The sequence below is a fragment of the Tenebrio molitor genome, chromosome 7 (assembly GCF_963966145.1).
Source record: "Tenebrio molitor chromosome 7, icTenMoli1.1, whole genome shotgun sequence".
NCBI classification, from domain to species: Eukaryota; Metazoa; Arthropoda; class Insecta; order Coleoptera; family Tenebrionidae; genus Tenebrio; species Tenebrio molitor.
The window spans coordinates 6,473,921-6,490,257 of NC_091052.1; the positions used below are offsets into that span (position 1 = coordinate 6,473,921).

At 35.1% G+C, this 16,337-nt stretch overlaps 3 protein-coding genes across 9 annotated transcripts in view; 2 read left to right on the forward strand and 1 right to left on the reverse strand.

The window, feature by feature from the left end:
• The window catches only part of LOC138134556 (monocarboxylate transporter 12-like), a 99,320-nt gene that overhangs the window by 72,421 nt on the left and 10,562 nt on the right, over nucleotides 1-16,337 (reverse strand). For all 3 annotated transcript variants that reach the window (XM_069052888.1, XM_069052886.1, XM_069052887.1), the window contains exon 4: nucleotides 12,621-13,031. In XM_069052888.1, the coding sequence (XP_068908989.1) occupies nucleotides 12,621-13,031 (411 nt within the window). The remainder of the gene's footprint in view (nucleotides 1-12,620; nucleotides 13,032-16,337) is intronic.
• Nucleotides 864-2,298, forward strand: LOC138135068 (rho-related protein racC-like). Of its 2 annotated transcripts, none has more exons than XM_069053709.1 (5): nucleotides 864-1,024; nucleotides 1,089-1,611; nucleotides 1,662-1,776; nucleotides 1,835-1,949; nucleotides 2,004-2,298. In XM_069053709.1, the coding sequence occupies exons 2-5, from the start codon at nucleotides 1,499-1,501 to the stop codon at nucleotides 2,189-2,191; spliced, it is 531 nt and encodes a 176-aa protein (XP_068909810.1). In that variant the 5' UTR covers nucleotides 864-1,024; nucleotides 1,089-1,498; the 3' UTR covers nucleotides 2,192-2,298. The 2 variants fall into 2 exon arrangements, with proteins under 2 accessions (XP_068909810.1, XP_068909809.1); XM_069053708.1 differs by having other exon boundaries at nucleotides 1,273-1,611.
• Nucleotides 2,389-3,711, forward strand: LOC138135067 (cdc42 homolog). Of its 4 annotated transcripts, none has more exons than XM_069053703.1 (5): nucleotides 2,389-2,534; nucleotides 2,933-3,045; nucleotides 3,099-3,213; nucleotides 3,272-3,389; nucleotides 3,439-3,711. In XM_069053703.1, exons 2-5 carry the CDS (start codon nucleotides 2,939-2,941, stop codon nucleotides 3,639-3,641), a joined length of 543 nt encoding a protein of 180 aa, XP_068909804.1. In that variant the 5' UTR covers nucleotides 2,389-2,534; nucleotides 2,933-2,938; the 3' UTR covers nucleotides 3,642-3,711. The 4 variants fall into 4 exon arrangements, with proteins under 4 accessions (XP_068909804.1, XP_068909805.1, XP_068909807.1 ...); XM_069053704.1 differs by having other exon boundaries at nucleotides 2,397-2,534; nucleotides 2,927-3,045; XM_069053706.1 differs by having other exon boundaries at nucleotides 2,440-2,880; nucleotides 2,927-3,045.

The window sequence follows — 16,337 nt, forward strand, 5'->3', positions numbered from 1 at the left end:
TGTAATGTCCTAGTCACACAGTTCCACCCTATTCAGGACTACTAAGTGGGATTAAATGTCTGTTATCTAGGTGGAGGACTAGTTTGTCCAGTGTATTTAAGGTAACACTACAGATTAGTTGTTACATTGGGAGATGCACCCTTTTCAGACGAGTAAATTATCTTCCTTGTTAAAAACGTTCCGTTGAGGCAGCGTACAAATGTATTATCTGAATAAAAATTCTATTGTAATACAAAGAAGTTTACAACCAAATAATTTTGTTTTTATTAACTTGTTCCAAAAGATCCTGCAAAAATAGCGATAATAAGAAAATGTTTTCAAGATGTGAAAATCTGTTAAAAAATCTCCAAAGTTAAAACTCTGTTTAATACTAGAGACAATGTGAAAAATAAGAGAATGAAAAACTTGAATTTGAGCAAGATGATTGTAAAATGTGACTCAAAAGAGAACAACTAAAAAAGGAAACTGGGTATGTGGTTCTAAAAGTTCAGCAATTGCAACGAAGCACCGAAGTTTAGTTAACTGTAACAGTAGAGAGGTTGTTAGAAGCGGATGTAGATGTCGCCGCTCTGCAGTTTCCTGCAGAACTCTCAAATATTGATTTTGTTGAAACATCTACATTACAGGTCTCGGCACACAAAATAGATACAAATTGCTATCACAACAGTCGTATACATTAATTATGGACTAAACAATAAGTTAGTCATGACATTTAATTATGTTGCATTAATTAGATGCACATTTCTCGAGGTGCGACTTTTATCCCACAGATGGCGCTTTATTATTTGTATGTGTATAAATAAATAATTACTATCTTTCATATCTAAACAACAACTAAATAAAGCTTGAAATAAAATTCACAGATAAGGTATCGAAACAACCGTAGTAGTGTTTTCTATACGATTATTAACAGGTCCATTTTTAATACCTGCAAACGAGTGCATGTTAAACAAATGTATATTCTTTGTAAAAATTTGAATGTTTAAAATTAAATCTTAATGTTAGGACGGTATAAATAGATCAGGTAAATAAAAGTGTGTTGTGTTCCACACATCCCTATTAAACAATCCGTGATTTATTAAATTTAGACCCGAGTTTTGGGCGGTCCTGATTTATGACAGACAGAAATAAATATCACTAAGTTTAATGGAGATGGGTCCAGGAAAAGCTCCATTGTTTTATGGTCGTTTGTAATTTATCGTCTATGAGAGACGTTGTTCTCTTAAAATCAAAAGGGATATGGTCGTAATTGTAAAATATTACTTTTTGCAGTCATTACAAATATATTTAGAAACAATTTATTTCGTGGCCCTCGAGACGTCCCAGAAACATACAAATTAATCTGAATTTGTAAATACGGAAAATAAATGAATTGGAAAACCCTGGTTGCCTCTTCTATCATTCAGATTTAAGCCTTCCTAAGCACCCAATAAATCAAACAAAGTGTTACTCCAAAAATATCATCTCAAATCGTCAACACGCACTCCTTGGCCGAATTATGGAGGGCATTATTAAAAAGAACGTTGTCATAATTGGAGACGGTTACGTGGGAAAAACGAGCATTTTGAACAGCATAAAACAACAAAAATTCGAAGAGCAAATTCCAAACTTGTGAGTGCATCACGGTGATGTTTTCATTTTTGATCGCGACGAATTTTCAGGTACGACGATTTTGAATACACTCAGACGATCGGTGACAAACAATTCAAAGTCAAATTCATAGACACAGCAGGTCAGGAAGAGTTCGCCATGATAAGGGCATTTTCTTATAAAGACGTAAAGTTTCCGAGACCATAATTCTAACTTATTGGTTTGAATGACAGTTAATTTTCAGGCAGACCTATTTCTATTGTGTTTCGCAGTTGATGATCGAGTTTCATTCGAAAACATGGAAACTAAATGGATTTCAGACTTGAAAGACTACAGTGACGTGCCGATCATCCTTCTAGGCAAGATAGTTGATCGATAACAAATTGAAATAATTACTGACTGGAAATTTTTAGGAACTAAATCGGATCTGCGACGGACTAACCGCAACTGCATCAACAAAGACGAAATTGTTAAATTTCAAAAGAAAATTAACGCCTTATTTTATGCCGAATGTTCGGCAAAAACCCTGTCAGGAATCGACGATTTGAAAAAAAGGATTCTAAAATTTTTCAGCAAGGAGCGGTCATGTACAATTCAGTGATTCACGTGTTAGTAGAATTGTTATCAAAATTGGCTGTGTTAGAATTTAAAATATGTATAGTCCTTACTACAAGATAACTTACAAATAAAACTAGTCGATGAGAATAATTCTAATTTTTATCAGGTGTTGTGCAACGAAAATTTATCCACCTTGTCGCGTACCTTCTTATCTTATCTGAGAGATTTAAAACAAACTATTGAGGTGGCAGCCAGTCGAATTCACGAACAAATATTTTGTGTGCTTTCCGGTATTTTACTCGACAATCTGTGATCATAATTTTCCTCTTTACATATTTACTAATGTTGCACTCGGGGTTTCATTACGGTGTTAGCTAAAGAAAACGGTAAGCAAGTGAGAATTTTTTTATCGAAGTTCGTATCGTTGGCAGTTTATCGGCAAAGTTGTTATCTAACTTTAGCATGCAAAAATAAACAAATGTGATAGGATTAAGCTGCAAAAAATACAGTTCACAATCACGCTTCATTTAGGTATCTCGTTTTAACGACTTCAGGAGAAAATGAATGGAAAATCATGTGACAAAATAAATATGTATTTTATATGATGAGGTGGATACACTTTTAATCTAATCTATAAGATTTGAGTTCCTATCTAGAAACACTGATGTCAATACAATAGCAATAATTTTTTTTAACTTTGAATTTATTATCGTCGACAAAATATGTTCACTTGTTCGTTTTAGACTTTTCACTCTTGTTTCGTATTTATATTGAATAGTTTTAGTTTGAAATGAAAACGATCAGAATAACGGTGGTGGGTGACGGTGGCGCTGGTAAAACCTGCATGTTAATAGTTTACAAAGACAGAAAGTTCGATGAAAGATACATCCCCACAGTGTAAGTCAAAAACCTCCTCTCAATTTCGCTTTCAACACCTCATCTTCGTACAGATTTGACGTTTACTCAATGACCGTACCGATAAACCAGAAAAACCACACTGTTATTTTACAAGACACGGCTGGTCAAGAAGAATTTGACAAGTTACGTCAACTGGCGTACAAAGAAGTAAATCACATCAAATAATTCCTTGCTATTCTTACCGCTAATCCCAGATTTGTTTCAGACTGACGTTTTTGTATTGTGCTATTCAGTAGATGATGTTAACTCTTGGGACAACGTGAAAGAAAAATGGGCCCCGGAACTGAAAAGATGTTGTCCTAGAGCGAAACTGATATTAGCTGGTATGTGTTCGGATTACGAGCGAGTAAATATTTGAATATTTTTTTTCAGGAACGAAAAGCGATCTTGTTTCCAAAAGAGTGGTGAGCGAAAAAGACGGTACTAGATTGGCTAAACAGATAAAGGCGGACGGATTTATTGAAAATTCGGCGAAATTAGGAAAAAATATTGACGAGACTATTTGTTTAGCAATTACGGTCTACATGAACAGCATCACTAAAAGAGACAGCAGCAGCAGTTGCGCACTAATCTAAAATAATTATATCTGATGTGATAATTAAATATTTTTGTATCTGTGGTAATCCAATGAAGATTTATTTTACAGATTTTTTTTTTCAAAAATGTATATGCCCTTAATATAGTTCGTCGCGTGAATCTGCCAGTATTATCAAAATCAACTTGACAGTCCTTCTGATTTCACTGTTATGAATAGCTCAAACTGTTTGCTTCGAATCAATAATTACTAATTATGTATGTTGATACGGTAAACACCACCAAACTGAAGTTTTAGTACAGTTGAAACAATACATTTCATTTAATATGGAAACTCTGGAACGACAGTTACGAGAGTTAAATTTGATGACAAAATAAAAATCTACACTACAAAAAAATGCACAGTCTGTATAAATAGTGTTATAATTTTTAGAATACAACAGATCTCGGATTTTCGCTTTCGTTGTATTTTTATGTGTCCTCTCAATGTCTTTACAACCTAACAGCCATAAAGATACAGTAAAGTTAATATGCCTTTCTGTCTCTGACATTCAAATAATTACAGTGCCAAGGTTTAGTGAGGTTTTAAAACCGGAAGTTTAATTTTCTCCTACCGAACTGATTTGAGATGAAAAGGGATCAAATATTTGGATTGGCCTAACACAACAGACCACTTTCAGTAGCGAGCAACTCGAGATACATATTTACAAAATATATATTTGCAGTAAAAAATGTCTCATATCATCCTTTGTGTGTGCACTTATAAATAATTATGTTGCAATTTTTGTCCGTTGACATTTAAGTCGTAATCAGCTTTATTATAATTGGTTAACACAACGACTCCACGAAAATGAGTTTGTTGGATTAGCGTGTATTTCACCACAAAGTTCATATTTTTGCATTATCGTAGTAAATTCGGATTTATCGCGCTAATCCTAAACACATAAATTAGTCCCTTGTTGTGTTTCGCAAACATAACAGGTGACACTTCGATAAAAACTACTTCATTTGGACCAGCGAAAGCTATTTACCGACACTCCTACTGTTGACTCTTGGTTACTTCAACAACAAAGATATTGACGATCTGATCGACAACTCTACTGTTACATCGGGCCAGTCTGCAGAGTAAAAACACAAACAACGCAAAAATTGAGGTTAGATTTGAATACTGTGGTGCGTTCGCAATCGACCTTTCTACGCCTACTTGAAGATACAAAATGAACACATTGACGAATAATGATTGAATAGTTGTGACTGCCTTCGTTTGGGAATAAAAAAACCAACATAAAATAGAGAGGTATTAAAAGTATCTATCTCAAAAGGAAGTTTATAAAATTTATCGGGCCGGAAGTTGGAGTTTGTGCTGTAAAAAGCAATGGAACTCTCGATTGAACTGTGGTAAGTATTCGAATCCGGTTCGCTCAATGTGTATCTCTTATCACTTGGACAAGATCGAATTGTGAAAATCAAACGTACGTGTCGACCGTAAATTTAGAACAGGATTCCTCGATAACACGCATATCAAGTTTGGTTAAGTTCAATTTGTGCACTAAACAAATGTAGTTGGAATCTATACGTGTAACATAAAGTAAAGTAAATTTATTCGTGGTAGAGGTTTTACGTGTTTACACACGGCAAAATGAAGCCAAATAAAAATTAAAATAAATACACAAAGTGAATTTATATCGTCGATTTTTCGCAAATATCCTGAAAGAGGTCACTTTGTATTTCTAAATTGTTATGTTCTGGCATAGATTATACTATTCCATTTCTTCCAGTGGCGGCGCAATGGAGGGCAACTCAAAGAGTTTAAATGGCAACAGAGATCAAATATTTTTTAAAGGATTTTTTATCCTGTATGCAATAGTGTAAGTTTTCAGTGCGTCGATTGATTTAGTAAATTCCGTAAATTTTGATGCGAATTAAATTATATCATCAAATTAAATTCTCAAAATGAGTTCCACCAACTTCCTAACCTATATCCAAATTGTATTCAAATTCCTCGAGAACATTATGAATAACCTCTGGTCAAATTCACCGATTTTCGTGTCTAATTCTCGCCCTTAAGTGGTCAATGTAATCGAAATTTATTTCTTTTCTACATATTTTACTTTAATCGGCCGATCTAAAACATGCTTACATCGTCAGACAGAAGATGAAAAATTCTTTAAAAAATAAACATTTGACTTCATGTTGCTAATCTTTGAGTGGCGGTCCTTGTGCCGCCACTGGATGCAATACGCATATATCATCCATGTCAGTTTAGAAATACAAATTGTGCTGTCAAAAACCAACGACCCAAATTTAAGGAACTTCATTTCTTATTTTACACTCGCATTTCTTAATTTTCTTATTAAATATCGTGAGCGGGATGACACAATAAGAATTTTATGCCAAATTAATTATTTCGTGGCTCGGAGTGCTACGAGTATATTATCACTTACAGTACCGTAATTGTGAAATCAGCTACTGGTGAGTTTCTTTTACCACGTGAATAAGACAGCAGTAGAATATAATCTGCGTAAAGTTAACTGGTTTAACATAAAAAAATATCGCAGTTTGAATAGTTTAGATTCGAAGAAAACAAATTACATAAATTGTCACTTTTTACGTACCTTTTTGGCCAACGTGGGCCCTTTGAGAACGTTTTCTGCAAAATAAATCCCAAAACAGATTTATAAAATTTATTATCATTAAATAAAGGAAATTGCTACTACTGAAAACGGACAAATGGAGTATGAGGTTATTGACAAAATAAGAGACCCCAGGAAAACACTCAAAGAAAAAGAACGGCTCGGCAACGTCGATATATTCAAATACACGTCTTAAGAAAGTGTTTTGTAACATTGTGGGAGTTGAAAAATGATCTTCGTTTAGTTAGATGGAAATTTCAGCGAAACCTGTAAAAAGGTTGCTGTGAATTCAGTTTTTAACAAACTGATTGGATTCTTGTCTAAAACGAAAACAAGTACGAGCAAGCACTATTCGGAAAGTGGAAAAATTTGATGAAAAAGTTCAGGATTATGGAGTCTAGCTCAGATTATTATGAGATCAAAGGATTAGAAAAAAATGTAGTTAAAGTGATTAGTCGATGCAGACGGTAAAGACTGTTAGAACAGTGAAATGTAATTTCTTTAAAGTAAATGGGAAAGTTTGTTGGTTGCTACTTGACGGAGAAAATAAAAAAAACAAACTTGCTCTTTCTTTAATCTCAGACAAGATTTTGTAATAAAAAATTTGGTACAAAGCAATTCGTTTCAGTTCTATAATGTCAAGTAAGAATATCGTTGGAGAATAACTCCGACTTAATTTGAAACTTTAAGAATTAAACGTGTTTGATATTTATTGATGTAAGATGTCTGTCGGCAACAATGCCAGTAGTGTGTGTATAAATAGGATATAGGTAAAAAGAGCACTGACATATTTTCGCCGTTCACAAATGGGGTTGCATTTAAATATTCAAATCCAACTGCGATTTATATCTCGCCGGCTGTCCATTTCGGACATGAAAATCTCATATTTCACGGCAAGATCTTTGATAATGCAAAAACTAAACAGCCACTATTTATTGTTTTCGAGGATTTATATACCGGCCGATAAATCAGTTGGCTAGCGACAAATTCGTTGCAACGCTCTGTACAGCGTGAGGAATGCTCGTCCTGCGGGTCAACGATCCCCGCTTTAAATTAACATTTCACCGAATGTCCTTCCTCTTATGGATGGCTTCATGTCTCATCGCCCGTCCGCAATATTTAGGGACGGGACACGGCCACATCCTTGTTGCAGGAATTGCCGTACATCACGTTCCTGCTCCGCGTTCTCCCGCTGCAGCTTATATTGGGAAAGTGCACTGTTTCAAACCTTGCCACATACGTTACATTGAATTTATTCATTTAATCTTGCCGCGCTCATAGAATTTTTATTAGTCCGGTGCTTAGGAAGAACTAATAAAACAGCAACGCCGTCTTTAAAACGCCACTTCTTTGTCCGAACGCAGACACTTTTTTCAAATGGTAATCAAGTTTCATGCAGCACACCAGGATCCAGTTTGATTGTCCACACTTTAGAACGTCACAAATTAACCTTATCTTGGATTTAATGAAACTTTAAACTTGCATGAATCTGACCTGAAGGATACTTACTCGACACAGTTGCATAATTCAGAAAGCATTCGTTTACACACCGAGCAACAAACAAAATACAACGAGACTTTTAGAATAAATTAATTTAACTTTCCGTTTGTATTGGAAGCTATTCATATCTTTTCATAATGAGCACCAGTTGTTTTATTTCTGCAGTTAGCAAACTATCAATCCGTAAAAATTCTCTTGTTAAGATATTTCCAGGTTAATTGGCTTCAACATTGCGAGTGAGCCATTTTCAGCAGCGAATTTATCTACGATATAATTTTGTCCTGTAGGGATGCAACGAATATGCTTTGGACTGAATTCACAAAATGCAAAACGTGACATTAAGCTGAAATCCCAGATATCCTCGTGATCTTTATTGAATTTAAACTTTGCACATGTTGGAACAGAAATTCTGCATTGTAATCGCAATAACCACTCTCTGGAGTTACTAATTTTACTCAGAGGTACGTCTGTCGACAAAAAACACACCGAAAAAATAAAAAACGCAATTAAGAATCAACAGTACTGTAATCTCTTCGTATTAAGTGTGAACCCACGCCCTTCTCGTTTCTTGTCTGAATTTTTTCCATTGTTACAGTAATATTGCCGTTTCTCGTCGGTGAATCCCACGTTTCCGGCTTTTTAACCGTTGATTAATCGATGGTGACACAGATATTAAATTGGAAGTAGAAATCTTTGTCGTCGGCTGCAGTTAAAGCAATGACAGAGCAATTGGGGCTTAGTGCTCTCCTCCTGAGATCTCGGATCTTCCGGGGAAGTTTTACTGCCGTGGCTTACTCGGTCACTGAGCGGCGCGAACAAAATAGAACAAACCTGAAACTTTTCACGCGAACTTATAACGAATGAGGGAAGAATAACATCGCAAACTTCCCATATGCATGTATAGGTAAGCGAGATTAAGGGAAATTTATTGCTAATAACGGTAAGATTCTAGTTTAATGGATCCGGTACAATCGGTTACGGAGGAATTTCTGTTTTCTTGCGAAACTGTTCGCTCGATTTGGTTATTTTCAATTAAGAATGACCTCGATTTTTAGGAAACTGAATTTCACGAGAAATTTACCGTGATGCGGAAATTTATCGCATCTCCTAGGCAAGGTCGCAGGAATTGATTAAATTATGTAACTATCGATACTTACCTGGAACAATTTACAATGCAAATTAGAATTTATCTTACACAGTAAAATACCACAAAGAAGCCATCAATGTCATGAACAAATTTCATTCCACCCTATTTGAAATAAACCTAAGGTCTTCAGCAACCTGAGTGCTGAAGGTGCGCTGTAACCTAATAGGGACAACTAGCTATTAATCAATTTCCCTTTCTATAAGATAAATGTTTAATTAAATTATTAGGAGACCTAACGAATCCCTACACTATCGATCGCACCTCCTGCTAATATTTATTTTACACGGCGGAATTAGTTCAACGATTCAATTAAACCTAACATCATAATTTTTCACGAATTAAATTGATTCAATTTTAGAGAATTGCCGATTTTGCAGGGTTTCGAATAATCGAACCGGGATAAATTGTGGCGACAGTCCAATTACTACAGTTTGTCCAGTTTTTAAAACGCTTCGATTTTTGCAAGTTTGTTAAAATCAAACATGTGGACTAGGTCGTTATCTAGCAAATGGAAAATCCTCTGTGGTGCATCACACAACATAATTTTTCCGATTCACGTTTCACGCTGGACGTTGCGCTGAATAATAAATATTTACATGCAAACCGACAAATTATCTGGGTCGTACCTTCTAGGGAGTAATTTGCCACTTTTTCCGTTGCCAGAGAAAAATCGGTGACGTTTCCGGATTATCCGCGAGGGTGAAAAGTAATATATTGTTAATAAAAATTAAAATTGGAAGACAAAGATTGATGCTGCCGTTTAATATATAAAATGAGGCTAAAATGCCGAGATTGAAAAAAATTAATGGCAATAATTTAGCTCTGCATATAATGACGATGGCTTTTCACAGGAACAAGCAAAAACGACTACAGCAGAAATGCTAAACAGGGACTATTCCACTTCGCTTCTATTCTCTTTATTATTTAGAAAATTTGCATAAGGTGGGTGTTACGTACTCAAGGCGAAGTATTTATTTGCAACAAAAAATTCTGGTATTTGATAAAACCTTTCGGCACCTTTAAACGAAAACACGAGTGAATTGAATTAAGAATTTTCCTCGTAATTACGCATTAGTATTAAGTCGTTAACGTTATTAACGATACTAAAAGAGTGAGCCGGGATTATTTAATATAAACATAATATCGTTAGAGCGAAATTACATTAATGAAGTTGGAAAGTAAAGGAGCGGCTAACAAGAAGTTCAGATCAAAACTGTGTAGTTAAAGTATTTATAAGATACATTGGAAGGATGTTTGAGAAGTTTTTGCAACTTCTTCGAGTGACTGAGGCATGTAGTACGTTCAGAATTAGATATCATTTCCTGGGTCCGAAAGCTACAAATTCTCCATAATTTAGTTGCCATTCTCGATATGTCAAAGGATGTTTATCTGTGACAGAAATATAGAAATGTGTTTAGATTAAAATAAACTGACTCTTTGATCTTCACATAGCTTCTTAATTTTGATGCTGAGCGATTTATCACCACATTTTTCTATTATTGATTTATCAGAACTTAACGTTCACAATAATCCAGTGAGATGTTAGCTTTTTTTCTTCTTTTTTTATCCTGCAACAAAGCATGTCAAGGCAAATCGTCAAATCAGACTAAATAAGGTTTTTTCCCCTGAGGGGCTCGAGGGTCATATTGTATATCAGAAACAAAGTTCGCCGCTCAAATAATAGATAACGAAAGCAACTTCTAGGTAAGTCTCGAGTTGGAGCTTTCTACAATGTAACATCGACAACTAATCGACACCATCGAAATATTGCATTCGATATTAAAGATGATAATAAAAAAAATAAAAATTACCATAAGATAAATGCCATATCATAAATGTGCTAAAAATGCCATCAAAATTTATTTACCAAACATAATCTTAGATAAATTCTTATTTGGAATGTCATTCTCATAGTCATAACTGTCATTTATTTTAATAAGCGATAAAAAGAAACATTTATGCTTGCATCTTATTTTGTGGCAAGTGACAGTTCTCTAATAACAGATATTTACATAAAAATTGCATGAATAAAGCTACAATGCTGAGTTTTGTTTTTCATAGGTAATTTTGAAGTTTTTATGACGAATAAAAAGTAAATATGTAATATGACATTAGTTACTTTTTTGCCATTAGGTTGGTAGCATCTTCCACGCTGATTACTAGATTATTAAAATTTAAAGCGTCGGTGGCGTCTTCTACGAGTACGATGTCACAACAAATTCTTCCTCTTCACCAATAATTATTTGCAGAACGTTGTTGTTACTCTTACCTTTTTGAATTGTATTCTTATGTGTTTTATAATAAAATTATTTATTATTATTATTATTACTTATGTGTTGATGAGAATTAATGTTAAGTACAATTGGAAATGTGACGAAACGTCCATTTTGTTTTGCGAATTGACGTTTCCGTCTGTCTACGTCATTAAGTGCCAACCTTACAATGCAATTTCCCCTAGTTTCTGCTATAAAAAACACGGCTTGCGAGAAATCAGATTTCCCACACTCCGAGAATAACCGATTTTGAGGTTATGAGTAGAAAAATTAAATTTCCCTCTATGCGATTGTGGTGGATGCGCCGGTCAAATTTACACTTGCTGCTCATATTTCCAAACTGATTGTGTAATTTTTCTCAGCAGATGTCTTCTCTTTAGACCAATTATGATTATTACGACGTCGTTGAGCAAATAAGGGTGGAAACATATAAAACTAGTTACCCTGACAGCCACCTTGTGTATCGTACAAGTTTCAAAGAGCTCTCACTAAGTTAATTTGGTAAATTTTACACCGACTCGTGTTGTCTTAATTATCTCATCATGGCGTCAAATCAGCAGCAACCCTTTAAGCTGGAATTAATCAAATTAACTACTTTCCTATATAACTTTACGCGAAGAAACCAGTTTAATTTTAGCGCGACAACTTCTGAATCAATGCAAATAACTCAAACCTGATTCTACGAATTGATAGCACTAATTAAAGCGAACAGTTCAGTTAATTTGACCGCAGATATCTCTTATCATATGCGAGATCGTGATGCCGGTCACGTTATCCTGGGCACCCTGTATAATGAGCAACCGAGAGGATGTGGTATTGGAAAATTGGCGAAAAAGGCCGGACGGAACGAGACCAAACATACCACGAGAGAAACACAATTCAGATAACTTTCAATCTCTTTTATCATTTCTGATGATTAACCCTTTCCCAAAATATATTTATTAGTGGTCTGCGATTGGTCAAAACATTGTTAGTTCTACAGACTAGTTTGTTTTTAAATGACGCACTTACTGCTTTCGAGGGCAACTATTAAATTTAATTGGTGCATTCGAGTTCTAAAGTGTAGATAATTCAGTCTCGAGAGAGCAAATGAGAATGTTTGAATTAAATCGTGTACAAGAATTTTTAATTTTCGCTTAATTGTCGTAAAACAACCCGATTCGACCGACTGCTCGCCTGATTTCATCTCCGATACCCCGCTGCGATAGATAAATTCATTTGGATTCCACCACCATTGCGTCAACTTACTTTCCATACGAATTGTTCATATTTCTATTGTCCTTTTTCCCGTCTGCAAGCTGACTCTTTCACACCTCAACCCGAAAAAACTTCCAATAAAACCTCAACAAAAGCAATTTCCGATAGCTGGCAGTGCATCCACCGATAGACGAAGTTCAATTGTGATATTAGCAAGAGGCGAGCGCACGCTCCCCTCTTACATTCGCTGCAAATTACACAAAAACTCACCTGCGAAATGCACAGCCTCCACTTTGAACTTCTCCGATCCTGGGAGAATAAGTTGCGAACAAGACAGTTGCACCCCGTGGTTCAACACATGCACCAGCACTGAACACACCACCACAACCCACCCCCAGCCGCCTTCCAGATAGTAATGTCTTCGCAACGTCGTAGTCTTCCTCGCGTCCAGGGGCAACTCTGGGGGTTCTTTGGGGGCGCCTCCGTTCGAGTGTATGGGACATCGGTTCTGTTTAGTTTCGGTGTAGATGAAGTCCCAGTTGTCGACTTTGATGCTGGGGCGGCGGCCGACACCGTGGCACTCGTTCTCGTGGATGTTCTCCTCGATGCGAGTCAAGGCTAAGACGTGGAATTTCTCCAGGTCGGCTGCGAGAGGATCGTCTTGGCGGGGCACGCACTTTCCTGCAACATGAAAGGGGTTGACGTTCGGTTCGGAGGATTGGGCGTGGGTTTGTTTGGCGGAGCTGTATGAAGAATGTGGGAGGATGACATGTAAAACATATGAAAGTGTTTTTGGAAAAGTTTCCAAAGCTGACAGCTTGATAAATGAGTCGGTCTAATAAAATTTTGATCACTGGGGAAATATTTGGCTTAGTTGGATTTTTTTTTTTTGATTAAATTGGCCAAGCACAATCTGATTGCCTTATCTAAAACATCTGCAAATCAGACAAATTTTAATTAAAAATTCTCTGTCGTTGCCAATTATTTTAATAAAAACTCTAATCAACGTGAGCAAAACGAGAAGTACATACTTTTAATTTTATTAGTAGATCAATTTATGTTAATTTTTATTACCGATGCTTTCTGCATTCTTTTTAATAATGGGTTATATTTTAGACAGATTTGTTTATTTTATTATTTATTTACTCTTGTTTTAGCCGACTTAGCTGTTACAAAAGAGATAACTTTTGCTTATCATAACTGACTTAATATCACAATGCATATTTTACGGATGCCGCATCAAATTTCATCTGAATAAATATGGTAAATAAACGGAATTTACGAAATTTGCTAACACAGATTATGGAATCTTAAGTCCTTTACGATGCAACTGGGATTCTCAAGAAATGCACATGATGAAATAACTGACCTATTTTCTCACCCAGTTTCCGAACATAACAAATAATTCAACGATTTATGTCTTACTCGTAGCTACACAACAGTTGGTCACTCCTTGGGTCTACGTAATCCCTGCAGAAGGATTAAGAAATAGAAGACTCGTGTGCAAAACAGACCTACACTAACTTTTTTGAAAAATTTTCTATTAATTTCTTAATTTATTTGCGGTAAATAGTACCTTTACAAATTCCTATAAAGTTACGACTTTTGTCACTTTTTTACGTTGATTTAAATCGGGTTTCTTGAGTAAATTGCGGTCTCGGGAGGCATAACTTTAGGAAAATAACCAAGTTCCAAGTTGCCACTATCTGTGTAAGATGAACACGCTGAAAATGTGTGTTACAAGAATGATAATGGTCCATATTAACATCTCTTTATGTAAATGGGTTTTTATCTAAAGCTAAAGAAGTGAGAAAAGTGGTTGAATGCACTTGTCCCAAAATATATTGAGTTGTTAAGTGACCGAAGTAAAAATTAATTTACTGTTATTCAGTTATTTATTACTGGAGGTGACATAATCACACCCCTAGTATGAAGGGGTCGACAATCAAGGAATACCTAAAAGTGAGTCACACGAAGTCAAGATTTCATCATATAATTTGAATGTAAATGCAAACGTTTCAAAAAAAACACTATTATGTTAATGAGAAAAAATCTAACCTCAAATTGGTTGGCGCCTTAAAATAAAATCAAGTAAGTTAAAAGCCACCGTGCGTGCCAATAGAAAGTAAATTACTCACAAAAAAAAACAAAAATTGATAAGATAACTACCTTCTACTATCACTGCTTTTAAATTCTAATTTTGCGCTTCTGTCAACAATAGAAGTATGTAGTACGACATTTGGCCGCAGATGGCGACACCTAAATAAACAAATCAGAGAAACAAATTATTGTTTTGAAAGCATTCATTATGTAACTATAAATAAAATATAAATAAATGCTGAAAGGTGCCTTGATGAGATAATGAAATATCATCATTATTATCTCTCACAATCTGGTGTAAATTTAAGAAAATTGAATGGTGTAAGTTGTGTTTTGAGGGCAAATCTGTGAGTGTAAAATAATTAAATAAAAACGTCAATTTTTACCAAATTTTACAAAATAAAGTGTTGTAAGATGTGTTTACGGGACACAAATCTATCAAAGTGTCAAATACCTACAAAAATTGCTGGAATATCCCTAGGGACAAAGGGCAAAACTAAGTGCTATAAACCATGTAAATCTGCCAACCTCATTTTTTTTTGGGTGGACAGATGGTAATGAACTTGTTTTTCATTTTTCCAGTGTTGTTACGACTTTAGCATAGGTTTTGAACAGTTTGACTATTACACATTATAGAACCGATGAGATTTAAATGGTTTCATCCGTCTTTTATATTTAAATATTCCATTTCTATCAAAGATAATTGAGTTTAGATCTAAGCTAGGGTACCATTTTTATATAACAGATAACTTTTATCCGGTTCTGAAAGTGGCAATAGTTCACAGTCAACAATAAAAAATATATAGCTGTTGCGGTTTCTGCTTTTAATAATCCTCTCATTAATTCAATCTGGCTGCACGTGTTGCTAGATTTTTGTAAAAACAAAACCGAAAGCTGGAATCGATTGCAAAGCTCGCATTACTTTGCTCCGAGGTGTCACATACATCTACACAGTTGAAATATTAGACGGGCCATGAATAATCATTATTAAAAATTCAAAAACAACTTTTGTTTCAAATTACCAATAACCCCAACACAGAATTGGTAGTAAAATTCAACAAGAAGGTATAAAAGGCTGATGTGTCTTTAAGTGATATTCTTCGATCAATACCCCCATAAAAAACGTGATTTATAATACTTTGCTGAATATATTACTTCAGTTTTATTTTCTCGCATAATCTATTTTGAATCGGAAGTCTTTTGATATATGTTTAGAAAAAAAAAAGTGAATCCATTACAATGTTTTGCAAACTAGCTCCATAGTGAGCCGGTATTTGAAATTTGAACCGTCGTGGGCTTGACAACTCAATTTGTTTGTTGGGGCGTATCATTTTCGGCAATTTATTCCTCGAGGATCTATCCCATTGATCTAGCGGAAATGTATTTTTTGTGATTTTGATGGTATTTATGGATCGTTTCTAAAAATGGCAACTGAGACCATCGCAAGTTTCTTGTAGATGTAATCGTAAAATCGTGGAAATCGCGACAGAAAAATCGCTGCCCGGTCAGTAGTTTTTTATACCTAGGTCACGCATTCTCAGCGATGATTTATGTCAGAAGTACAATTTCGACAAGGCGATTATGGCCTATTTTATTATTTTATCACTCGTGATGGTTCCGTCGTTCAATAAAACTGTCAACAAATCCGAAACTGCCAACAGAACTAGAAGGAAAGAAACGTTATCATCTTAAAAGGGATGTTTCAGATTTGCCCACATAAAATTATAAATTTAGCAATTTACATATTAGTCGCAATTTTATATTGAGTCAAGAATTGCTAATTTAATAAAACCGGGCATTATTAAAGCGGCGCAAAGTTTTTGCGGGCACGCTACTTTGCAACTTTCGACAAGAAGAGCTTTTGTTAAGCTTCACAGTTTTTGCGTG